This window comes from Pholis gunnellus (genome assembly GCF_910591455.1).
Source record: "Pholis gunnellus genome assembly, chromosome: 18".
Lineage (NCBI taxonomy): Eukaryota > Metazoa > Chordata > Actinopteri > Perciformes > Pholidae > Pholis > Pholis gunnellus.
This window is the reverse complement of record NC_136545.1, coordinates 11,055,540-11,083,513: the sequence shown is the minus strand read 5'-3', so window position 1 is coordinate 11,083,513 and position 27,974 is coordinate 11,055,540. Positions and strand designations below refer to the sequence as shown.

At 41.9% G+C, this 27,974-nt stretch overlaps 1 protein-coding gene across 1 annotated transcript; it reads right to left on the bottom strand.

The window, feature by feature from the left end:
• Position 1: 1 nt before the first annotated feature.
• nnt (nicotinamide nucleotide transhydrogenase) lies at positions 2-26,680 on the bottom strand. Its single transcript, XM_079179675.1, has 22 exons — positions 26,637-26,680; positions 24,645-24,862; positions 20,637-20,866; positions 20,210-20,427; positions 19,956-20,043; positions 19,714-19,802; positions 19,328-19,515; positions 18,911-19,044; positions 18,625-18,816; positions 17,325-17,478; positions 16,227-16,388; positions 13,749-13,859; positions 11,595-11,740; positions 11,238-11,433; positions 10,442-10,675; positions 9,210-9,370; positions 8,539-8,718; positions 8,073-8,232; positions 5,635-5,716; positions 4,285-4,403; positions 3,600-3,715; positions 2-2,602 (listed from the first exon to the last, which is right to left on the bottom strand). The coding sequence occupies exons 2-22, from the start codon at positions 24,799-24,801 to the stop codon at positions 2,453-2,455; spliced, it is 3,267 nt and encodes a 1,088-aa protein (XP_079035801.1). The 5' UTR covers positions 24,802-24,862; positions 26,637-26,680; the 3' UTR covers positions 2-2,452.
• Positions 26,681-27,974: the final 1,294 nt, after the last annotated feature.

Genomic DNA, 27,974 nt, shown 5'->3' with positions numbered 1-27,974 from the left:
CTAGTGTAAATACAGGTTTATTATTAGGGATGAAGTTGTTCCATGATAAACAAAAGGGGAAAAACATTCACAGTACATTTCATCTCCCTTACACGGTGCATTGAAACATTGTACAACCTCAAAACCCCATTGTTGCTCTGCACAAATATGGTGCCTCTTTACAAAAATACTTCCTCAAGAAGACGATACCGGTAAGGGTACAAGGGGGCACATCGGCAAAACTATTAATATTCTCTTTCTCCATTCATTTGATCAATACCTCGAAAATGGCAACAAGCTACAACAAATATTAAGCAAAATCTCAATTTCATAGTCCCTAAAGAATGTATTTGTGTAAATGAACCTGGACGAACAATAACCCCTCGTGAGCGCTAATGACATCTGCAGCTCTACACTTGCACAACACACAGTAAACTATCCAGCCGAAAGCTGAGGTCTGATGGTTAAAAACGCAACGAGAACACAAAACAGGAGGCAGCCGGTCAAGTTTAGGATACATGAGAGCGGACTGGTTGAATTCAGGTGTGTGGATAGAAAACGACTGGTCCGTCAGACATCCTGTGGTAGATTTAGTCAAACATGATTGGTCAGATCAGGGTCCTCTGTAAAGTTATTGGTCTTTTTAAGGAGAGGTAGGATAGTTGTCATGGTCAATGTATACGGGTCCCAGGATGAAACTATAACAACTAACTTCTTACAGCACTTTTTTTAAAAGCAACGAAGACCTGCTGACCTGTCACCTAATGACCTATTGTTCTTCAAACCTCGCACCAGGAAAACTTCTCACCAATTCATCTACTGTATCGTTAACCATCAAAACTGTGAAAGGGATGGCAGCGATTCAACCGTATTTAAAAATCTAAAGTTCATGGACCAAGTTTCTGGTGTTTTTAGTTATGAGATAGTTGGGTGTCGAGGGGGAGCGACTGACATTCTGTCAGTGATCTTTAGGTTTGTGCCGTAGATTGAGTGTAAAAGGGGACATTTTGGCACGAGTTTATGTTTACGTTTATGGAAAATGAAAAGGACAATTTCAATTTAGAAATGCTTAATAACAATGTTGAACACTCCATGTATTCTGAAATGTGGCAGCAAATTGAATGAATCAAGTGCAATGTTGCTTGAGACCCTTTGCATGACAGTCAGGTTAACATCTGGCCCTAGTTTACAAACAGTAATCCTTCATTTCCCGCTAGAAAAATAATGAGGACACACACATTGGAGTGGATGGAGCCACAAACACTTCAAAAAGAAAAAAGAAAACCCTTCTTTACCGTAAAGGCCAACGGCTAGCATCACATGTACTGTAACATCAGAACCACACAGGGTGATGTGATGCACCTGGTGCAAAAACATCAGTGAATCCATTCAGCTACCAGAGATTTGTTCGTAGGAGTGGTAGTCTTTCCTAGCATTACATCACTTCTGTGGCGTCATGGTTAAAAAGGTCGGATCCATTTGGTTTATTGCATTAAATGCTTGATAGAAGCGGTTTGAATGGCTCTTTAATCTTTTTGAATCCACGTGTGACTGCTGCACTAGAAGCATCGGTGGAGGTCATCACTAGACACAAGTGAAAAGAAAAAAAGCAAACAGCATGACTAGATTCCCATCACTGGCTATGGCTTCTAAAATGTGATTTTCTCGGTTTGTGATAATTATTGGACCGAATACAAAAATATTTTAGCACCGTATAAAACTGGAACTGAAAGAACTTTTCAAAAATGTTGCACTATTCTGCTTTTTTTCTTTTTACTTGCACAGAAAAAGGTGAGACATTAGCCTTTCAGCAAACAGACCTCATAGATCTGTATATAAAAAAGGGAACACCAAATTGCCTTCCGATAACAAAAGAAAATTGGAGAAAATGTGGGAGAGAACAGTTAAAAACATTGGTGCTCAACTCTCTCATACCTCGTTCTCTTGGGTTTCACCTTTATACCTCTGCTTTTGTTCCTTTTGAATTACAATTCATCTGAAATGAAAATCAACTATCTCCTAAAACAACATAACAGTGAAATTAAACTTGTCTGCATCTACATTTCTGATTGTTGTTTTACATTAATATAGGTGTCTATAATGAAGAAGACATTGCCGGTTGCTCTGCAGATTACACAAACCACATGCAAATGGTTGACGCATCCTTCCTTTAACATCTAGAAATAAAAGTTGCACGTTACCACAGTGGGGGCACAAATAAAAACTACAATATCTGCATCGCTTGGCTCCTATTGCACAAGCGCGTGTCTTTTTACAGCAAGCATTGCAATTTATTTTATTCATAGACGATAGGAAGGATGAGCCAAAAGCTTTGAAATCATCTTTGCTCAATTGGCTGAGTCACAAATCGGACAAAGATCATTAAATGTGGAGATATTTTTTGGGGAAAACATTTGACTCATCGTCTTCCACCTCTCTGCTCCATGTGTGCTTCTTAGTAGAGGCGTCCGCCTTACTGGTTCTCGGACTCGCGGACCTTGGCTTGCAGGGCGTCACAAGTCTTCTTGGCGTCGCCGAGCAACATCGCAGTGTTGGGCTTGTAGAAGATGGGGTTGTCAACAGCTGCGTATCCCACACCCAGGGAACGCTTCATCACAACAACCTAGAGAGGGACGAGATACAGCCACGGGCACTCGTTAGCCTCGATTTGGATGATTAGATGCAAAAATACTGAAGAAGTATTTAAAAAGAATTTGTGGGGGGGGGGGATGCAAATTCAGTTTCAAAACGATGCCAACTTTTTCTAAAAGGAAAAAAAACAGAAATTTCCCCTGATCATTGCCATTCTCTCCTCCTCAACAGCCTCTGTCCATTTGGCTTAGATCTAGAGATAGAGCTGGGATGTTTGCAATTTAAAAAGTCACCCACAGCTGCTGTATTAACATATTCAACAATATTGTTTTCATTAAAAACACTGCTCGTCAATCAGTAGAACTGATTAAATTATAACCTGAAAGTTTGGTTTGGACAACATTAATTCAACAAAGATGTATTTGACTTAAGTCCGACTTCAACATGTGTAAAAGTATGTAAATGTTTGTTAGTGTGGTTTGCACGTGACTCATGCATGAGCACTTATGAATGACCATTCAAAAGCATTTGTGTGATTTTTCTGTAAACCCATTTTTTTTTCTTCTTCTTTGTGCGTCTTTATCTGTGCACCTGTATGTGTGTCTCTGTGTGCGTCCATATTAGCGTGTGGGGTTAAGGTGGAATGTCCACTTTGATTTCCCCAGAGGAAAGTGTGTGGAAACAAGTGGGAGCGCTGTATAAATCCCAGATCTCGGATCGGTGCCAGTGGGATGCTCTGAATGTCGTCATTCCACAGCGACAGAGTCACCACTAATGGGATCAGCATGGGACTGCACCTGGAACTGTAACAATCTGCCTCTATGTACGTGAGCCCTGAGTGTGTGCGTGCGTGTGTGTGTGTGTGTGTGTGTTTGCTTTCAAAATGGGAGGCCCCTCTACGGGTGTAGACTCCAACATTCAGTCGGGACGGTAAAAAGCAGTCCAGTTGTCGTAAAATCCAGTCGTCTCTATCTTTTTGGGCTTCAGGGCAACCTCATTATCACACATGCATGTAGCAGATGTCTCACCTGCTTCGACTTCCAGACCTCCAGCACAGGCATACCAGCAATGATAGAGTTGGGATCTTCCTGGGAGGCCGAGTTGACTGTGTCATTGGCACCGATCACCAGGACCAGGTCCGTTTCTGAAATTAAAAATAAATAAAATCAGAAAACATATCTCAATCCTTTTACCTCGTGTTTACTGGATTTATTTGAGCCGGCCTTCGTCTCCATGACGTTCTACATCTTTTCCAATCTTTCGCTTCTCAACTAAAGTTAACAAGTTGTATCACTGTAGTCTAGCGGTCACTCTGAGGTTGCCAGGCTCCTAAATTTGCCATGAAACCCCTTACTTGTCATTTTAACACTTTGATATGTGAACAAACGAGATAAACATCTTGATGTCTTCCAGTCTTTGTACTGAGCCAACCGTCTCCTGGCTCCAGCTTCATATTTAGCATAAACACATGAGAGCAATACAAATCTTCTCAATAAACTCTCAGCAAGAGAGTGAATAAGTCTATTTCCCCACATGGGGAAACTAGTCATTTAACTCCATATTTTCAAATGCCAAGTGCCTTCCCTTACAACTCTCTAAAAAGCTGCAACAAAATCAAAACATGTTGGGTCACAATCATTCTAGAGGAGTCAGTTAAGTAATTCATGGCAGGTATAGCACGTACAGTAAAAGACAGAATGGACTAGATCTTACCAGCGAAGTCTTCATTAATCTCCTCCATTTCCAGGACAATGTCGTACGGGACACCAGCTTCAGCCAACAGCACGTTGAGCTGACCTGGCATACGGCCGGCCACAGGGTGAATACCGAACCTGTGAAAACAAAATGGAACAAGTACTTTAAAACGGCCACTGCTCTACATTAACTATAACCGGACTTTCTTAAAACAAGGGCGATGCGATCAAGATTAATCGAGATGGAGGTTCTGTACAAGTGGAGTAGAGAGGCGTTTGTGATTATAGTCTGGTTACACACACTTCCCATTGTAATCCTCGATTATGTGTTATTTGTTGAGTGTGTACGCATGTGTGTGACTGGGTATACATAGCTCTCAAACTCAATTAGCCATGTCATGTAATCTGGGTACTAAATTAACACCAGCCACTGAATTCCGGCATCTCTCTCTCTCTCTCTCTCTCGCTCCGACCGACCACCATTTGGAGATTTATTGTCAGGTTTTTTGGGGCGAGTTTAGGGCAGAGTCAGAGTGCAGTTGGCAGACGTTTCTGGGATCTATTAGCGACCACGGCTGCCGATTGAAAAGACATGTTCTGCCCTTCATGTAATGCCATTCAGACTACATGTAGTAGAGGGCAGTGGGAAGACGCACAGGTTTTGTTTTTTGCGGAAAGAAGCGAAAGTGTGCTGCGCTTCCAGACTTCATAGGGTCAATATTCTGTCGTGTTAAAGGAGGAGGAATAAAACGGCAGATGGTTCTTCCAGACTGAGGGAGAGGTGTAGAGCGATTACGCAGGCGGGTATGAAGAGTAAGAACACGAAAAATTCAAGAGAACGCATTTGAATACAGAACAGAGAAAACTAGGAGAGGAGGAGTAAGACATCAGGGCAAAGGCTTGTTTTGTGACCACCCACTTTCCACTAATCAACTACAAATGCTCTAAGTAGCAGCAGCTGCAACAGCCAGGATCAAACAAATGAGGCAGGACAATTACACATGCTGTACCTCGTCCTTCCTCTCCTTCCTTTCACATTTCCTTTTCCTCATTCTTTCTTCGCACACAGGTCTCTTCCTATCTGTCCTGCCCCATCTTCTTGTCATCAAGCTCAAAAACCACAGCTCTTCTTTTATGTCCTCCACGGCTCAGTTTACATCTTGTATTGGGTAAAAGTGTTTGACTTTAATTCCTTGCATCCTTAATCTACATGTACATCTATATCTATCTAGCTATCGATCTGTATACATTACAGTCTTATACTACTGTTTTTGTTGGCCTGGGATACAATAGTTACTGGAGTTTCTTTCGATGAGTTCAATAAATCTACATCTAATGTGTAGATGAGTTAGTTTTATCACCCCTTTACCTGACTTTCTTGCCAGCATCTTTAAGCATCTTCACCAGCTCAGCAATGGGGTACTGGGCCTTTGCGGCACAGAGTCCATAACCTGAAAGACAGTTTAAAACAACAGGAAACAATTAGCGGATATTAAAGGTTAGTATGGTCTACCTGAAAAAAAACAAGTTTTATGACAGTATATATATATATATATATATTTTTTTTTTCAAACTCTTTTGCAGCCCTAGTATCCACTAACCTTCACCAACCAAAAGAAATACAGTAAAATGCTCAACAGCACAGAGTGAGTAAGCATTATAATAATTACAAGTCCCTTTAACCAAAAGTTACCATGCTAACGATACAAAAGCACACAGTTTGTGATAAGCGGCACTTATACAAACATAAACAGTCATCTGTGGTAGGCAGCGGTCTGACTGACAGCTGGTGTGGAGGTGGTGACGGTAAAAAGCAACCTTCAGATGGACAACAGAGTCTCAAAGCGTTTTAGCAAAGATTTACCGAGGTGCCTTTGAGTAAAACACTCCTTGACCGCCTTCTTTAATTTGGTTTAGTGATTATGCTGTCGCTGCTGTGAGACTTCCAGCAACAGATGTTCGGTTGAATGATAGATAAGACAAAAAAGTACTTCACGAATAATGCATTTCAATTAAACGTTTCCTATAAATGTGATACCGTCACAGTTTTCAGATCATATATAATCAGGTTACTTGCCTTCTAGTAGAGCGCTGGCATTGATTTCTATACACAGTATATGTTTTTTTTTTCTCCAAGCAGTGTTTAATATTGCTATTGTGTGGGACTTGATTTTTATCACCCTGTCACACACACAAACACACGTCAAACGGTCCAGTGGTGTTTACTAGCCTTGTCACAACAACCAGTCAGAAACTTGTCTTGTTACATCACACCAGTCAAACTGACAAGCTTTCAAATTCAGCATAGAAAAAGGGAAAAAAAAAAAAGAAACTTGACTGACTGTATGCAGTCCAGCTCAACAATGTAACGGTTTTGTTCTCGCCATCACAGTTCTTCTTTCATTCCTTGTGCTTCCAATAGTCTCTGTGGAGTTTCTTCTATAAGAAAAACAAGTGGACCCAGGCCATGCGGAGATGGACCAGACGAAGCCAGGAAAACACTTATGTTTATCAGGCCGAGTCCTAACGGTTTCCACAGATGTCAATCAGGCAAAGTGACTGTGACGGCTCCAATTAAGAGACTGGTCAAAACGGAAACAAGGGGTCTGACTGAAGGCCGGCGCTGGATAACAATACTAGCTGGCTTAATCACTACAAAAGGATTACTCAACAACTGACTGAAGCGCTTCATTCATAAAGTTACTTTGACACTATGATGATGGTTTTTTCACTTATTCGAATCCTGACATTTCACTGGTTTATGTCTTTCTATAATCCTCCAAAGAAATGTCTGGCATTTTGTTATTCGCCTCGTCTTGAATTGTTTGTAGAACCTTTTTGAGAAAAGGCTACCAAAAAAAAAATAGAAATTGTAATATCCGCTCTTTCATTTCTCCCACTCCTTCCCACTGGAAATGTCTTTGGCCTGCTTTTGTTTTCGGCTGTCAGACATGTTGTCTCTTTGGCTCAAAAAAGTAAAGATGGTTTGGTTTAATCTACATTGGATGCTGCTACATGGATCACTTCTCAACCATGTGACCACTTTAATTCTTGTAAATTGCAAGAGTTTACTCTGAAGAGTTATTTTTGGTGTGTAGGAACTCAGCAGTGTGACTGGAATCACTAATTTGCAGGCTGGATGCCTTTAGTCTGTGTTTACATGTACCCACGTGAGCAAAACAGCTCTTGGGAACTTGGGACCGTCTGGTGAGGGGAGTGAGATATCACCGGGCCAAACAATGAAGGTTTTAGGACAGCAGCACCAAGGACCATCGTAATAGTCCAAGTGGGAAGTTCAGACACGTAATTACAATAGAATATTGAAAACACGTGAAGCGAAGAAAAGCATGTACCTGGAACAAAGGGTGGACCCCGAGCTCTAACCCCCAAAAAGAACTAGAAGCCAATTTTGAACGTAGTGCTTGAATTGTCAACATAAACCCAGCATACCCTCATTCCATCTCATTTTCCCTTGACCTTGCATATATGCGCTGCACTGTAGAATGTCTATTTACCTGGGACTGACGACCACACAGAAACCGCGTGTGTGTGTGTGTGTGTGTGTGTGTGGCCGCTCTACCATGACTTGTCAATTAGCCTAGCAAAATGGTGATGTAACATGGGTCAAGAAAAGGTTAAATAAACAGAACACACACTTTGCTAATGCTGAAATAAAAAGAAAAGAAAAGTGACTGGCAAAGTCAAAGTACCATGTTTTTCCACTCACGCACAAGACCCTCTGAAGTGTGTGCGTGTGTGTGTGTGTGTGTGTGGGGTTGCGTGTGCTTGTGTGGGTGTGTGTCGTACCTGGAGTGATGATTATGCTCTGGGCGTCTTTAATCATTTCGACGGTCTGGTCCACGTTGACCTCGGTGTGTGTCCCGGTGATCTCCATGGGTTTCCCTGTACCGGTGGAAGACGTGCCGTAGCCTCCCAAGATCACGTTAACCAGTGAACGATTCATAGCCTGAGAGGGGAGAAAGAAGTTTTGCAATTAATTACCTGAACTGTATTGACTGTGTACAGCAAAATACAGCAATCAGAGGACATTTGAAAAGGGACATTTCCTCAAAAAACACATTTGTGACCTGAGATTTGTATTTACAAGAAGGACTCGACTGCGGTAAAGTTAGAGTCCCTCCTGGTGGAAAGGAGAGGAACAACCACATTGAACTGTGCTGATCTACAAAACACATCCAATGCAACAGCAGTGTTGCTGAGACTCAAGGCAGCAGCTCTACGACGCAGGTTTTTTAAAATTGGCTCCACTCACCACACACATGATATATGACAGAATGGCTCCAGACGACCCAATGAGAGCTCCGACGATGGTCAGCAGGTTGTTGTTGAGCAGGAAGCCCTCGGCACACAGGGCCCAGCCTGAGTAACTGTTCAGTACGGTGATTACCACCGGCATGTCAGCGCCTCCAATAGCTGACGTCAAGGTTACACCCTGAAGGAGAGAAGAAGAACGCAGGAGAGGCGTTTCATCCACTGCTGTAATCAGATTAGCTCTTTAATACAGTAAACGACACAGCAGATGCGATGATCAGCTACAAAGAGGAAAAGTGATCCCTCCATAACAACTGGAACTAGCTAGCTAAGAGATGTACTTAAAAAAAAAAACTCCCTTGATCTCCGTCCTGCTATCATGTGTGCAGTTTATGTTTAACAAGGGCCAACTGTAGCTATCAAAGCAGCAGCAAAATACAGAAGTGTCTGCACATTTCTTGGTGCACATCATAGATTGTTCTAGTTAACATACTGTAGGTGTATTTTTAAGAACTGAAGGAACACACACATGCACAATAAATTGTATTGTAATCTAAAGACTGATGAGAGATACGCTATTTTAAACTATTTTCTTTCCAGATTTTGCTATTGAGTGCAAAAAACGGACCCTAGAAAAACACACAGACCGACATGCACACACATGCGCCGTACCATGATAGCGGAGAGAGCAGACACAGATCCGAGACAGGTGATGCCTGTGGTGAAGCTGGGGTCCAGCATGTAGGGAATCATCCCACCAATACACGCTGCCATAAGAGTGGCGTTCAGAGCATGACGACCAGGGATCGCCAGGGGGGCACTGCTGAGAACACCTGCATGGAGAGAAGAGGGAGGGAGAGGCAGGATTTAAAATCGAGGATTTTAAATAAAATACCACTAATAACTGCACATAAACACTTGTGTTTATTTATCAATCAGCTGTAACCGTAGTCTTAAAAAGGCATGAAGCAAAACAGCAGAAAAAGGCTTTAATAGCAGTACCACTTGAGACTTGTCATTAACTGAATGTCATGATCATGCATAATTTGCACTTGCAGTCAACAGACATTGCAAAGCGACTGCTAGGACTGCTGCCAGCACATGAACCCGACGAACTATTTTTTTTCTCTCTTTCCCCTTCACGGCATACAGCAGCGGGTATGAAGCGTCAGACCTGCTCTTGTTGACAACTACAGTTCGGCCAAGCTGACATAAAAAAAAAAAATACTATTAATCCTGTTGTGAGTGACGTTCATTCACATCGACAATCGCAATACGTTCCTTTTATTAGAGCTAGACAGCTTTACAAGTCACTTGTGATGATATCAACGGTTTAACCCAACAATTAAAATTCACCACAATTAAAACTTATTGTCAGTGTTTACCTCGATCCGTGATAAAAATCCAATATTGTCTACTTTTATTACCCCTAAATATTAAAGTGCAATAAAATGTACCGCTCACCTAACTGGTGGTTATGGACTGGACAAAGAATCAAAAGGAGTAAACTATGTTAACAATTAGTCAGGTAATGAAATACCTAAGCTGTTGCAAACATAACAAAATGAAATACTAAGTGATAATTCATGAAATCATAAGATCATAAGGATGTGTAACACTCAAAAACACAAATGTAACAAAGAGAAGAATAGACATTTTGGGAGCCACTACCTATAAAAGGTTCTTCCAACTTGTATCATGTAAAGTAACTCTTTTAAAGAGTCAAATCCCAAACATATAAAGGGCGACAGTTCAGGCCTACTCTTTGTTTACCTGTGTCAACATCTGTACTTTTAAATACAATAAGAGCATTAATGTAGGTTCCATGCATTAGCATACTGGAAATGTAAATGTTTGCTCTGCAGGGAACATTAAGTGTAAACACACGACTGTGCTTCTCTCACCTTGCAGTTTGCCATATGCAACCAAAGAGCCGCTGAAAGTGATTCCGCCGATGTAGGTGCCGAGGTACGCGACTATCTTGGTGAGGTTGGCGGCAGGGTCTGTGGCAAAGTGGGGGTACTCGATCATGTATTCGGCCACACAGGTGAGCACGGCAGCCAACCCCACCAAGCTGTGGAAGGCAGCCACCAGCTGGGGCAGGTCGCTGATCTGGATCTTCTTAGCAATGGCCAAGCCTTAAGGGGGAGAGAGAGAGAGAGAGATAACGAATAAATAAAGTGCAGTGGCCCTGAAAGACCCACACACTAATAACATGCAAATCACAAGCACGTGCGTGCACACACACTCAAGAGGACTGCTGGGAAGTGGGTCCATCTGAGGAACCAGGTGTTGCTGATGAGGCCTGTTCGGGGAAATTCCATGTTTGTGAGTGGGTCTACGCTTTGTGTGTGTGTACATTGTCTGTGTGGATAGTTTAGTCTAGGTTTCCGCTTCGTTACTGGAACAATTAGCATTTAAATGATCAAACTGTCCTGAATGAGCGAGAAAAAGTGAGTAATACATGCTGGTGACCATTTCGACAGACCCCCCCCCCCCCCCCGTGTCTAGCGGGGAGTTAGTCATGTTGTGTTTGATGTTGCGCTCTGCACACCTGCAGCTTAATCTGGCCAGGCTTGCAATGCATGCACATGCACACAAACAACAAGCAAAACCAATTTCCACAAATTTACATTTGCTGAAACACCATTCTGTAAGTCTGCCTTGTCCTTGTTTTGATATTAATACATACTGACTCACCAGTAGTGCCACCTACAGCCATGGCTGCACTCATCTGTGCCAGGAGCTCAGGACTCGGTTTGAGGGCACCCAGAGCTGCAATGATCCCCCCCGCGACTCCCATCATACCCAAAGCGTTACCCAGACGGGCTGTTTTCTGGTTGGAAAGGCCAGCCAGGGCACCGACACAGCACAGACCCGAGCCCAAGTACATCATCTGGTCAAAGAAAGAGGCAGAGAATGGAAAAAAAAGGGGGATTATAGACAACGATCGAGGGCCCACAGGATGAGAAATTAGGCCAAATGCTTTTCTTGGAAGGGCCTGTACCACATCTGGGAAAACACGGGGCACATGGCATTTCAAACATCCTCTCGCACCTGTTCAATGTTGTATCCAGAATGCAGAGCAGCAGCGTAGCCACCGATAAAGACACCACCAGGAAGAAGGTAAAGGTAGTTATGCTCTGGAGGATCAGTGGGACGCTTGAACATGTCCAACATCTTCTTAGTCACCAGGAAACCACCTGGGTGAAGAGAGAGAAATTGAGTACATCTGTACTTACAATGGCAATAAAATGGGTTTAAAATCTGCTTTACGGAAGAAATATGAGCAGTAATGTAACACTTGGATGTAAAGGCACCTGAAGTACATCTATTTTTAGACAACAGGTGTTTCAGTCAATAGCTAAAAACTGTTGCCAAGCCTAATAACCAATGTTAGGAATTTAATGAGTCTACTTTATGTCAGTGTCAATATTTCAAGTAGAAAACCTCAAACCGGGACCAGACGGTGTCTCACTGCTTTACAGGAGGAGATCACATTCCCGTGTGCATGTCTCTCTTTTCCCCCCATGGCATTAGCGCGCGCACACACACACACACACACACACACACACACACACACACACACACACACACACACACACACACACACACACACACACACACACACACACACACACACACACACACACACACACACACACACACACACACACACACACACACACACACCTCTTACCAGTTCATGTAAATTTAGTCAGACTGTCCTGGTTGAAAAGTGTAACAAAATCGGACTAATATTATTGCCGACCAATCTGTGTCAATATATTAACATGGAGGAATGTTCACGTATTTTAACAACGCAAAGCCAGTATCTACTCGTTTCTTTTGGTTATTTAGTTTATCAAACCCAGAAGGGGTCTGCTGACATTATATTTAGAAAGCTTCCCAGAATAGAAGTAAATCAGCAACACTGGCCAACATGAGGCCGTAGAGTCTACAGAGAGGCTAGCAGCTCTGCGGGGCTCTACTGTACATGCCAGTCACTTACACACAGTGAGGCATAAAGCTTATTAATTAGACACTGGTATTGGATTGGCACTCTGTATCAGCCGCTACCCAAATCCCAGGTATTGTTATAGGTCTCGGGACTGAAAAAGTTGGATTAGTGCATCCCTATATTGGTTATATAAATTTTGACCTGATGATGAAAAAGTAAGAGCATCTTTCAACGACTCAGCTGGTCCGTTTCTACCATGAAGGTAAATATAAGCCATTTATAAATCAGAGTTAATGAACAGATTTCGCTCAATGACTGAAATGAGTGGCCTGGTGCAATAACAGGAAAATAAGGAACGTGATATTGCCCATTGACATTGGGTTTGTGAGGAAAGAGGAACATATTTAGCTCAAGATATTCAACAGACCGAGGTGTTTTCCATGCATTCCCACATCTTTCAGCTGCGGACAGACAAAGGGAACAAGAAGCTTCGGCCAGGGACAGACTGAAAAATGTCAGGGTCTGTTTTAGTGGAGCTAAATTTCACTATTGTGTTTCGTCCCATTCCATGGAATGTTTTTTTTCTGTTCCCGGGGGTTTATGGGTAATGCGGTAAACCGCTTAGAAATGTGCGTGTGGAAATAAACTCATGTAGAAGATCAAAAATTAAACTAGGTATGTCTGTAAAGGCTGTGGTGTTTCAGCATGCTTTAGTTGAGGGAAATCTAAAAAGACTAATAGGAGGTTTGAACAGTACTGCCACAGGAACCTACAGGGCCCCCGAGTATTGTGGCAGGATTCACAGCCCTGCATCTCACACACAAAACACTCAAAGAAGCTTGGGTGCATTAAAACTGATCGATTAGCAAGTTGGCTATATTCATTCGCCTGGTGTCGAGCTGTGAGCTAACTGGAGAAATGAAAACAAATTCATGGCTCAGCCCTGGAGGAACAGGACTATTAGAGAGTGATGAGTATTATAATGACTCCAGGAACACTGTGTCATTATAATGGAAATTATTAAAGGGAAATAGCAGGGATGCATGCGTGTGTGGTCCAGGCCAGAGCCACCGACTCTGGGTCTGAGCAGGTGGGTAGAGGGCAGCTGCAAAACTTGGTTCGTAAGCATGTTATTGTACAATCAATATAAAACACTTCAATCTTCGGCCTCAGTTTGATATGTTATTGGCTAAAGGTTGCTGTAACTGGCAGTGATCACTGAGAGGTGTCTACGTGCGGGGGTGACTCACCAGCAATGTTGACCGAGGAGATGAAGGCAGCCAGCACAGCCAGTGTCTCAGCAGTAGTTGTTGGGGTGTAGGCGCCTCCCATCAGTGACAGACCACCCACAGCCGTCAGACCTGCAGGACAAGGATAGTGAAGTAGTCATGATCCTCCACGTTCATAGTTCGTTATACGGGACAGTGAAACCTTTGGTGAAGATGTTACAAAAAAAACAACAAAAGAATAATTCGGTCATAAAAAGAGTTCATCCTAAAACACAGCATTGTGTAACAGCTATAGGAATTTTAGGAGTTGTTTCTTAAGCTAATACTTTGTCTGCTTCCCGCATTGGAACAAGACAGAAATAGAAAGATTTAGAGATTTAAAAAAAAAAAAAAAAGAGGGAGTGTGTGTTTACCAAAAGAGGCTCAGGAAACCTTGATAACATCAGTCCTGTAATGACTTACAGGCAGTAGGATGCAACACACAGCACCCCAAGAGCCTGCAGTAATTGTGTTTGAGTGTAATTTAGGTTGACTAGCAGGTAGAGTGTGTGTATGCATGGATCAAATAAATAGTGTTGGTTAGAATTTTCAAATGAGGCATATGTGAAGTTTGACCCTCTCTCACGGGTCTCCTTTTGTCATATCAGCTCCTAAACAAAGCAAGTTTCAAATGCTGCCAAACATCATTTCACAACTTCTACGACAGCAATTGACAGGCTGATTCAATTCTTACCGTTTAGAAAGAGACGACAGAAGGAAACACGCAACGTTTGTTGGTGAGGCGCATATGATTAAGAGGACAGCATTCACATAATATTAATCTAAATGATGATTAAATATGCATCGGGCACATCAAAATAAAAGCTGTAGCCTTCTAGATTTGGCACGGCTTATTTTTTGTTCACTACTTTATCCAAAAAAATAAAAGTAGTTACACTATTTGGTGGAGATCAAAGGCAAGCCTGGCTACTAGAACTAATAGATTAGCCAGAAAGAAAGCCAATAGGCATCAGTGCACACACACCAAACATGTACTGGGTGGGCCAACGTCGCTGTGACAAACACATCAGCTACCAGGCTACAGGCACAGTGTGACAGTGAATCAGTGCTCTCAAGTAGATTAAAGCATTTCTATCAGACACCAGATATGAAGATGTGCCTCAATGAGCCACTGGATACGAGACCAGTGTCTGAAGTATTCAAGATGACCCACCAGTCCGTCACTACTGGTTGTAACAATATAATCCCCACATGAAGAATATAACTGTCCCTTACTCAAACCCTAAATTCCAATATGATTCCCTAATGTCTGAGTGTTTGTGTGTGTGTGTGTGTGTGTGTGTGTGTGTGTGTGTGTGTGTGTGTGTGTGTGTGTGTGTGTGTGTGTGTGTGTGTGTGTGTGTGTGTGTGTGTGTGTGTGTGTGTGTGTGTGTGTGTGTGTGTGTGTGTGTGTGTGTGTGTGTGTGTGTGTGTGTGTGTGTGTGTGTGTGTGTGTGTGTCTTTACGATGCCTGGCATAACATTAACAGAGTTATGTTGGTCTCACTGTTTCCATAACCACAGTCAGTCAGTGACAGGAATAAAATAATAATAAAGTAATAAAGTAACGCCAAATATGGATGGGAAATATCTCAACAGGGATAGAAGGACAGATTGAGGACAGACAGAGAAGTAGAGAGAAAGACCTTAAAATGAACTCTAACGTGTGATGATTCATTTCCTGTCTCATATTCTACTGATATTCAGTGATAATTTATCGATTCAATTTGACAAAATCAAACAGATGGTACACTTCAGGAAGACAGAACATGGTAGAAAATAAAAGCAAAAAAGACCCAGAAGAACAAGTGTGATGCTGTGAAGATACAAATGTGAAAATAGTGTATTGGTGCAAGTGATAAAGTTTTAAAAAGGGAAGTAAAAGCGGTCTCTTAGTTGTTACACTGCTTAGCTCCACAATCGAGCGCTCATGTCTGGCTGTGTGCACGAGTAAACGAGCAATGACTTCCCTGACCCTCAAAGATCACCGACGGTGTGTTACTTCCTACCCCAGTGTGGGTTTTAAGAGTGATCAAAGCCACGAGAACACACACATGCACTTACCTCTCTAACCTCTTAACCCCTCTGTGTTAAGTTGCAGCCGACAATCAGGAAACAATCTTCTAAGTTTCTATTTGGACCCAATAACAGCGTGGCTGCAGAGAAATCTGCTAAGAGTGATGGGTGGCATGTTTGATCTCCTTGCTTGGTCTTAATTTTACGCCAGAATGTGTTTTCGCTTTTTGTACCATGTGTTAGAATTTAATGGTGTTTTGTTGTTATATATATACACACACACACACACACACACACACACACACACACACCATCCCATGTATTGCTTTAAAAGATTAGTGTGACACTAAATCTGGCTATAGATTTCAGATCATATATGTGGTGTAGTACTGGATTGCATTATACCGAAAGGTGTTTGTAAAAGACACGCCAAAACACAACCAACCTGAGATGGCGTTGGTGACCGACATGAGTGGAGAGTGCAGAGCAGGAGAGACTCCCCACACCGTGTGGTATCCCACAATGCCAGCCAGACCGAAGGTGGTGACGATCTGAGTGAAGGCGGCGTTGGGAGCTGACAGACCCAGACCCAGCAGGGTGGCAGCACCTGGTTAAAGACATTTAGGGGAAAAAAAAAAGAGAGCTACTGTAAAAACTAGAGCACGCTTGAAGAGTATATCTGGGGGAAGATTCTGTTAGAATAATGTGGAAGCAAATGAGACAATTAACATTTAGTGAACAGTATATTTAGAGCAGGAAAATTGTCATTGGTCCCAGACCCTTTTACCGTATGAGCTTTGGATATAGTACATTTCCCCAACTATAAGCACATTTTCTTTGACTGCAAGATGTGGAAGGCACTTGACCACCCATGATGTCCTTATTTCCTGTTACTTCCACAGACAGGTATAATTATCAGTCGAAGAGCAATTTGTCTGGTGGCTTGAAACAAACTGCCTGGTGAAGCAAAAGACGCTATCCGTCTCCAAGGCAGTCAATCTAAGATGATTAAAAATGACTACATTACATGCCACACTAATACGCATGTAACCAGCATTAAGCAAGTTCTCACTATTTAAAATAAAAACAAAAAGAGTAGCTAAAACCAGCAGCTGTGAGTTGGTATTAAGTAGGAAACTACTCGAGCGCCTAAACAATGTGTGAACCACATTAACTGCATGTGGCACACTTAACACAGAGCGCTGTGTGGCACCATGGGAACCACTCACAACAGCACTACTTCAAACACACACACTCAGCGTGAGATTTCTTTTTTTTACAATGCACACTTCCTGACACTAACAGGGTGTCTGTGTGTGTGTGTCACTTCTCGCCTCCTGTGCACATTCCAGCAGCGACCTAAAAAACTGATTATGAACCTATGCTTCACCTTCTGGGCGGACCTCGACCTCCATTAAGACCCAATGTGGACAATTAACAAGAACAAGCCTTGTAAATGAGCAAAGTTCTCAGACATGGCATCCTCCTAAATTATTTTTCTTAACCAGAAAAATCTATATATTTCATGAGACATTCAACCAACCTCCAGTGTACACGCCAGCGGTAGTGAGTGTAGCCCTGAAGGGGGTGATTTGTGCAGCCTTCTCCTTCTCCTGTTCCTGGACGGATTTGGGTTGAGGAGGCGCTGCGACGGGCACATTGTTAGGCTGGGGAGCGGGGAACAGGTTCCTTCCATCCTGGAATTTAGACCGAGAAAAAGGTATGATGTGGAAGGGAGAAAAAGAACAAACAGAAGGTTCAATCAATCTTTCCTATCCACCATATTAATGGCTTGGCTTGTAGTCATCTACACTTTATTCCCTGATCTCATCACCTGATGGTGTACAATGTCCTCTGTTGCATTCCTAAATCTCTGAAACATTAGACCACGCTGTCAAGATCAAAGTAAGTAAACTAATGATCAGTAAGCACAGTAAGTAATATCTGCATTTCAGCCTCATTTGTGTGATCATTGTATCAGATATTAGTCAAATTACCATCGGAAATCTATTTGTTTACTCCAAAAAAAAAAAAAGAACATCGCTTAGATTGATTACAGCAAAAGTATTCTCCCAAAAAGTTAACAATGATCTATGATTGAAGACATGTAAATGATATGCGTCCACCAGACTGAAAAACATGGATATTTTATTGAAGTACTGATTTCCACATTCAGAAGATAAAAATATTTTTCTTTTATCAACACATAACATTGAAACAAACATTTTGATAAGGATCCCTTAAATTCGCAGGACTGTGACCCAGATCTGTACTGATCCGAACATTTTACAGTTGAAAAAATGACTTTCTTAATTACCACACAATAAAAATGGGGAAGCCTTTTAATGTAAAAAGTGAGGAAATTTAATCTGCCCAATTTGTAATCAAATACAGGTCCTAAAAATACACAAATAACAGAAAGATTAGACTAGCCGCTCTGGATTGCAATGTGTTTTAAGCTTGTTGTTCTCCCTCAGGCAACATCATATGCTCTATTACTTACTTATTACTATAGTTGTAACAAGCCAATAACATCGGCAGGCCATTATTTTAATAGGCTCTTATCAACAAAAGCATTATTAGAGTAGCACGAGCAGATATATTACAAATAAAAGCGTGAGATGATGAATTTGGTCACGCATAGACAGAAAGTTTTCATTGTAATGAACTAACAAAAACTTGTTTAGAGACATTTTTAGGGACAAAGCGTAAGAAGAAAAGATTGTTTTGTCTTAGAGTGACATCTAGTGACGGTGAAAAGGACCTGCAGGACATTTTGAATGATTTTATAAATGACTGCATGGATCCTCAGTTTTTTTTTTTCTGTGCATCGCACGTCGTACCTGCATGACAACGGATCCCCTGACGACGTGATGAATGGTCCCGTAGTCAAACTCCTCCTTGACATCGAGGTAAAAGTTGTCCTTGTCTGGGCTGAGGAACCGCATCAACTTAGTGATGTTGTTGGAGTACAGAGTGCTGGACTGTGTCGGCAAACGGCTGGGCAGGTCTGTGTAGCCGATATGGGTTACGCCCTAAAGATAATAATAAATAAATACAAATAAATTACAAGACAATCAACAAAAAAACAAAAACATCACTGTCGTTAGAGAGAGCACGTGAGCTGACCTTGTGTACCGACAGCTCTCCAGGTACTGTGGTCTCGATGTTTCCTCCGGCCTCAGCAGCCAAGTCCACCACCACTGACCCATCTTTCATGCTCTCGATCATGGGTGTGGTGATCAGGATGGGTGCACGCCTTCCTACAATGTTACAATGGAAACACGGACACGGAGGCATTACCCACCGACCCAAGAGGTGAAACACAATCACCACAGCTACTGTGTACACATGGCCAATGCAATGTACAAAAACTATTGAAACCAACAAAGTAATGGAACAAATGGGAAACTGTTGTAAAATATGTTCTGGGTCAGATTCTCTGACTACCTGCCCAGAACACGTCTCTCACATTCTGTGATATTCCACGACCGACAATGTGTCCTTTTCTACATTTACAGTTGGTGTCTGTGCTTCTCTGCATACCAGGGATAAGAGCGGTGGTGATGACAATGTCCACCTCCTGACACTGCTTGGCAAACAGCTTCATCTCTGCCTCGATGAACTCCTTCGACATTTCCTTGGCATAGCCTCCCTGGCCCTCTCCTGACTCCTCAATGTTCACTTCCAGCGGCTCTGCGCCCAGAGATTTAAACTGCTCCAAAGCTGCAGCTCTGAGAGAGGGGGGGGGGAGATTTCTTAGTCAGGAAGAGGGAAAATATCTCTGCTAGACTGATAATGTTTGTCCTTAAAACTGCACACATAAACCTCGGGTGAAATTGACAGATTTTTGTTAAAACAACGCAATTCAAGGAGTGTTTGTAATCCTTAAGATTTCAGCACAATCAAAATAGTAAAATATCAAAACAAACCTGGTGTCAAATCCTCTGACAATGGCTCCCATGGCTCTGGCAGTACCAGCTGAAGCCAACCCAGCCACACCACCTCCAATGATCAGAACCTATTCACGTGAACATACATGAAATAGATTGGGTTGGCCAGTACAGGGATTTAGCATGTTAAAACTGGCATAGACACAGTCACACTTACGGCAATACATCTATTCTTTGACAATAAAAGAAACTTTAAATGCAGAAACACTCATACTACACACCTTTGCAGGTGGCACTTTCCCAGCTGCTGTGATTTGTCCAGTGAAAAAGCGACCAAAGTTATTAGCTGCCAACACAACCGCCTTGTACCTGAAATGACGGAGAGCAAAATAACACAGGAAATTAATATGGATAGAGGTATGAACTATAAGCATTTAACATGTCCAATTAAAAAAATAAAAACACATCAGTGAGTCATTCGATAGGACACTTTTCACAAAAGCAGTGACGTCCCTTGAAGGCATCATGTACATACCCTGCGATGTTTGCCATGGAGCTCAGCGCATCATAACCCTGTGCGATGGTGACTCTGGGCACCTGGTCCATAGCCACGACGGTGGCCTTCTTCTGGGACAGCATGTCCATCAGCTCGGGGTTCTGAGCTGGGTAGATGAAGCTGAATAAAGTGGCCGCATCCTTCATCAACTCCACCTCATGGACACCCAAGTCGGGGTTGAAAATGGGAGCACGAACCTGGAAGCAGAGAGATTGATTGAAGTAGAACAGGACAAGCTCAGTACATTAATAGCTGTGCAAGTAAAAGGCACATTATGCATGACTTTAAAAGCAATAAATATAACAATAGAGCCACTGAATAACCCCAACTGTATTTACCTCCTCATCCCTTTCTGATCAAACACTCCACCCCTCATTCCCCCTCCATCCCCCCACCTAAAGCCTACCTTAACCAGCACATCAGATGCCAAGACATCTTTAATGTCTTTAATTGTTGCTCCAGCCTGAGTGTACTGCTCATCGTGGAACTTGGAAGGCTCTCCGGCTCCGGTCTCCACCACGACGTTGAAGCCCTGTTTGATGAGCGCCTGGACACCAGCGGGGGAAAGCGCCACACGACGTTCATTCTGGAAGATTTCTTTGGGCACGCCGACTGTGAGTTGCTTGTATGCAATGCCTGCAGAGGCAAAGAGAAACAATACAGGAGACATAAGTGGAAGGGGTCATATTAATCAATATAATTAAAACATTCAAAAACAGCAGAAAGATACACAAACAACACGCAGGACACTATCTTTTGTTGATAGAGTGGATCATTGCAATTATTGGGGCTCATGATTTAAGACAAAGGAGATACTTTGATGTTTAGAAAATGTTTTATTCTATAAACGTCACAACAGAACAGAGGAAAACACTCTTTCAGGCAGAAACGTCTGCAGCTTCAAGGAGAATTTCCTGAGGAAACAGCCGTGAGCGGAGTTAAAACTGTGTTTACCGTAAATACTGTACTGTATGTGCAATGAAGGCAGGCAGACAAGGTCAGTGTCCAGCAACAACAGTAAGAGTCCACAGCCGTGATGTTAGTGGCTCTTTGAGGATTGTAGTTGGTGTGTTAGCAAACGTTTGCTACTTAGCACTGAACAAAAAGTACAGCTGAGACTCATGGGAATGTCTTTAGTTTTGCAGGTATTTGGTCGTAAACCAAAAAATCATGGATGTCTCGACCAAATGTGCCAATTCATTAGATAGATAAATATTCATCACTGGAAAACTTTGACCTGCTGTTGGCACAAGAAGAAAAGTCAGGGGGATTCATCCTCTGGGGAACATGATTAGTGTGCAAAATGTAACAGCAATCCACCTTAATGTTCAATCAAGATATTACAGTCGTGACCACATAGTTTAACTGAACAACTGACATTGAAATCTGATTCAACATGTGTGAGAACAAAAGGGAAGATTATAAGAATTAAATCGGTAAAGGGAAGATAAAAAGATAGAAACAAAGATAGAAACAATGAGTCTGCCAATGACGCTGAACTATTAATATTTTCAGCCAGTTCATTCTGTGACTTTGTTAGTACTCTTGTCTACTTTAGTCTAGTGTCTAAGTAACGGTCAGGTCACATGTGTCGGCTCCTATGGAAAATTCCACTGCAGCTCTTTCCCTCCGTCTCCTTGCCTATAAATAAACACACGAGTCTCTCACCTGCTGTGGTGACCCGTCCTCTAACAACTTTTGTTTTATGAAAAAGCCTCAACACCACAATTAAAACAAATTTAAAAAATGGTTGCCAGCTATTGCTTTATAACATTCCTATAAACCAAGAGTCACACCTTGCCACTGAATGCATCGTGTGTCCCATTTGTGTCTGCCAACAAATTTAGCAGTCACCTAGCAATCAGCTGACGGTAATAAAGTCAGAGAGCTGGGTTTATCATATTATAACAATGCAGGGTAGATTAAGTTCAAACTCCAGCAGATACTCCCAATCAACCACCAAAAGACCTGAAAATAATGCAGCAGCAAACAAGAATTATCTTGTGTTTTGAGCTGTTGAGGATCTCACTGTAGAGTTACTATGATCATTGATAAACCTCTACATCTAAATCAAAAGAAAACGGGCACGACCACGAGGGTACACATGCACGTGGGCAGCAGCCGTTTCAGCAAACATGGATATAATGTGACTTAGGATTTAAAAATATCTTTAAAATTCGGCATTGTACGTGTTTTAAGCAGAAGGAAATGCATTCAACACTTCTCTTAGACCTCACGGACACACAAAATGTGTAAGGAACACTGAATATGAGATCCATAATGTACATTTAAGGCTATGGGCGCACTGTGAAAAAACACTGTTCCATCATTCATTTCAATTGGGATATTGCACACAGATTGATTCTCAGCATGCTCGCCCCCACTAATGCACAAGTGGTGCCCTGTTTAATGTTCAAACACCCGGTAAGAGTGCGTGAAAACGGACAGATCAATGCATCTGCTAACTAAGAGGCATAGTTACTGTATTCATGTCGTAACACTGGTCTCACAAACAGACATCTCCAGTACATCCAAGTCTGTAGTGCTTGCAAGTTTTGAGAGGGCCAGTAACCGTCATTTTGTCCATGACGTAGTTCACATCAACGCATCGGTCTATACTGTATATACTGTCTATAGGCTCCCCAGAGGTCAGAGCATAAGCACATCTATATGCAGTGTTTGTGGTGTGTGTGTGTGTGCCCCTCCGTTACGAGCCTGTAAGCTGATACTTGTGTGTCCAGAATAGACGCTGCCAGCTGTTATTGGCGCTGGCTGAACTGCAGGAATGTCGGCATGAACCAGGTCACAAGCACTCCTTACCAACACTCACCTGCACATACAGAGAGACATCAGCACAATCATGACCCCAGCACACACACACGAAGCACCTGCAACCAGCTGGTACTGGCTTTCACAGCGCACGCACACACGCACGCACACACACACACACACACACGGGTTACTGGGTACAAAGTGAGGGCATGGAAAATGGAGAATAATGCTCAATGTGACCTTCGGATTCAAAGCAAATGCAGGTAGCAACATTGACCTCTGCAATAAACAAGGGATTGACTTCTTCATAACAATTACAACAAAGAAAGAATTAAAAAGGAATAAGCATGCAAAGATAAGAATGAATGAATGAATGAATGAATGGGTAGGGCTCTATTAGGCCAACGGTGAATTAAGCACACTTCTAATGCTGAATAGTACCATTAATGAGTGAATGAGTATGTTGCCACCTGCCACAAACGGTACATGAGAATGCACACAGAAGGTACAGGTGGTGGTTTTTTCACGTTGCTATCAGTAGTGAAACGTGCATCTATAAACCTCAACAGCTGGTTTACAAGTGTTTTACATTTAGAGTCCAACAGGAAGGAAAATGAGTCTGGTATCCATGAATTAAACCATCCCTTTTTGATCTGATGACTTTATATTTGAGAAGGCCACAATACCTAAATCGTAGACTAGTGGGACATGCACCCATACAAAAAAGGAGCCATGTCATCATAGGAAATGTAGTTATGTAAATGCTCAAACATACACAATTTTGGACCTGAGCATTTACTTTTGAAGGTTTGAAAAATGTAAACCACGTGTCTGCTTTTAATACCGGTTGGTGCCATCATCCACTTTCAGTTTCTTTGGACAATCACGTTAGCCAATAAAACACTAGTAAACCAGAAGGGCAATTAAGGCTGCAACTATTCTTATTCTAAAGATTTATTTTCCTGATTAATGGTTTAACCATTGGACTGTAAAACGCCCTTTCCATTTTTCCCCAGAGTCCAAAGTGACAAACAAATCGCTTACTTTCTCTGATTAACAGTCAAAACCCCAAAAAGATGAATTGTACAATAATATTAAACAGACAAAAGCAGCAAATCAACAAACAAGAAAATGTCATTGTAAATTAAAAAACGGATTAATGGTTAATATATTTTAAAAAAACAGTTGCCATTCAACTTTCTATCAATGGACGAATCAATTAATTGACAAATTATTTCAGCTGCAGAGGCGACCTTTCCCTTTCAGGTCCCTCTGCAGCTCTCGCTTGTACTTCAAATATGAGCGGGTCATCAAATGTGTACAATCTGCCTTATACATGGTAGCTGTCCACACAAGTAGCTGATGCTAACCTCATTAGTTTACAGCTTGCCAAGCAAAGCAGGTATGCAGTCAATAAATCAAATGTCCACGAACTGGCGCAATATCAAAATATTTACGCTTGGAACCGTTTTATTTGCTCAAGGACGGCTGGAAAAGACTCAAATGTCGCTGTCACACTGGGACAGTGTGTTACCATCACAGCCTCTGTGCTCTCTATGTACGTTGTGACCTCAGTGGAGAGCCTTCATTACAACTAAAATCTCAGGTTTGCGTTTAGCGCCAAATGTGTATCGTGTCTCACCTGGACTGGCACACCGCCCGAGAGCTTGATGGGTCCTGAAAAAGCGAAGGCACGACGACTTGATACCGCCGCCGCCGCTCTGCAGCTTCACGCAGGACACTCCGCTGAACACAGGGGCCGAGCAGCTGGCCGCCACAACACGTAGGAGGCTCGCCATGGTGCACACACACCCGACACTAACCGACAGGAGGAGCTCAACAGGACACACAACACCCCTCCTGGAGAAGAGACAAATGAGATAAGGGCACCAGAAGACAGAGGGGGGTTATGGGTAAATAAGAAGAGGATGAAAGTACATGAAAGAAAGAGGGAACATGTATGTGTGACAATATCTCTATCCACCATAACCAGATCTCAATTAAACTGCAAATAGTCTTCCATTTGAAAAAGTAGGACTTTAAGTTGCACTCACAAGTTTTACATAAATATATCCTACCCTGTTCCCTTGTAGATCAAACACACTTATGACCTATGTTTATGCAATAGGTCACACACTTTCCTCTACATGCACTTGGACTCAAATCCAACACACATACTGGACACAGGCATATGTACACTTGTGTCCTATTTCCAAGGACAAACAAAACTGACACATCTGTAAATTAAGTTGTAAATCAAGGACAATCACGGCCTACTGACCGACTCTAAGGCAGGAGACAGCATGAGGGACACTGCATGTTTACTCTAAAAAGGGAGATAATGGAACTGGGATAGACTGGGATAGTTTAGCTGATGTGGTAGGGTTAAACTAGAATAGACTGGCGATAAAGAGTAAACAGGCTGTTTTAGATAAAAGGTCAAAAACACATCAAGTTAAGGGGGAAAGTTAAAATTAAAAACGGACAACAATAAAGACCACAACTCAATTAGATCTGGAACTAGAGCAGAATTTATTTGACAATTAATCAAAGTAGCGTAATAATAATTAATTAATCACTTAGGTCATTTATCAAGGTGAAATTGTGTCCAACAAGAGAATTGCTGCTTTTCTCCTTTTGTGTCTTTGCAAATTGAATATCTTTGAGTTATTGGCTGTTAAGAACTTGACATTATTTGTTGTTATTGATGTTATTGTATTTGAGTCAAAGGATCAATATAGCATTACTTTCAATCAAAGCTATAGAATCAAAGGGAACAGCATCGGCATATTAAGCACAAAGTAGGTCGTCTGTTTTCAATGTAGGTTGTTAATTATGTCATGTCAGCTATTTTTAGTCTTACAGAAACAGTTAAAGTGAGTCCAATTTGTTTTGTCCAACCAACAATCAAAAAACAAAACTTATTAAATGTACTATCACAGAAAACCCAAACTGTAAATTTGGGGAACTGGATTCACTTCATTGATTTATCTCAGTGCAGCTACAGCATGGGTGTGTTAAATTAAGACCGAAAAACTAAAGCTACCACGTCATCAAAAAGTATCAAAAATGAGTCGCACAGATTCAGTTCCACATTTTGCTACATCTACAACGTTAGCTCATCAAACGGATGAACGCGGAGTCACACTCGGGAATCACAGTGGTTTGCTTTGTCCGGAATCCGGATTAAACGCGGGTCAGGAATTGAAGGGCTCTCAACCTCTAGCTAACGGCTCATTCAACGTTTATGACCCAATAAATTACAAATAAATCAACTGCTTCCACTGGCAACTCTGCCTCACAACTGTGTGTCATCCATAACAAAAACGAAAGCGTAAAACTGGTGGATTAAATGTGTTTTTGGTGCTCATTGCAGATGCTATGGAGTCACAGATAAACATGATTGTTGTGCCTGCCACTTTCCTCCTTTTGTCTGCAACATTTAGCCGGGGCTGAAAGCTAACATAGGCTAGCTAGCTAGCGCTTTTCTCCGGGAGCTAATACACATGTCTCGCACACGAAAGGCGACGCGTGACTCAAAAGGACACCTGCACACGCGCAGAAATGCAAAAACGAAACAATTGCATGGTGAAAAGTGAGAGTGGGAAGATTACCGACAGACGACTCGACTGACCTTTGCCAATAGTCCTGGCTCTGTGCTGCAGAGGCGAACTCTTTGTCGACCCGGAAGAGGTCTGCTGAAAGCGGCCGATAAAGCAGTTTTATTGGATCATATGAGATGATGCATCAGAGGTTATCCGACTGCTTTGAATGTGCTGTCGCTGACGAGGCATAACACAGTCATTCATAGGCCTAATGTAGTTTAAACAGTGTTTTACCAACAGTTAACCCAACATATTATTAATTGAGGGCAACATTAAGGTTCATATTTTGCATTATTATCCTTAACATGATCAGTTATAGGTTCATTTATGTAGACATTTTGTTTAAACCTCTTTGCAGGATGCATATGCACGAGTCCATTTCTAAATAGACAAACAATGAAAATGCATACGCAATTATTTAAAAATTATTTAAAAAATAAGCAGCACATATACGTGTATTCTACTATATGAGAAATGGCGTCCCAAACAATGGTTAAATCTTACTGAAGGTGCAGATCTGAATACTTCCACTGAGGAGCGCTCTTTTACCATATATCCACTATCACATTGTGGGGGGGAAATAGTCTTTTTTAAATGTTTTTTATTGATTCCTTCTATACTAAATAGTAATGAAATGGACTTTCACATTGACTTATATATACATCTGAATACAAATATGTCATACATGGCGGACTAATCCTGTTAAAGGGGCATGGGTCAATGCAACATCCATCCAACTACTTTCTATACCATATTAATAATAACTATTGTCCTATACCAGTTCACACCGTGAGAGAGGTGGGATACAATTTTGAAGTTGCTGCCAAGTTGGTAATACAGAAAAATGTATTACATAAAAAAATGCATAGATCTTCACTTTGCACAGCATCCCTCCTCCTTTTTGAACACCTGGCCCTCATTTTGAGACTTCAACTGGTGCAGATAATCATACACCGCTGTAAGAGATCCAGTGTGTTCAGATATGTGGATGGTGGTGTGTGATCACTGGAAAGGGGGCTTTGACTCAATAGATGTACAGTATGTGCAATCTCAAGCATCACATCATGATAAACAGATGTGGACGAGAAGGATATCAGAACTGATACTTTCGCATATGTAACAATTTTCTTTTTTACTTAAAACAAATCTTTAAAAGTATTGATCTTCTTTATCAAATTGTTCAAACAGGATCAAAACAATATGAACTGCCTATAGTCCAGGATTTCAACCCTATAGTTGAACTTTCGTTGGCCCCCTTCAGCCCCTCTTCATGGACTAATCAGTTCCACTCACACTACTAGCAATGGCACAGTTGTTCAGACATGTGGTGCAAAACTCATGTTTTTCCTCTAAGGAGTGGTTTGTTT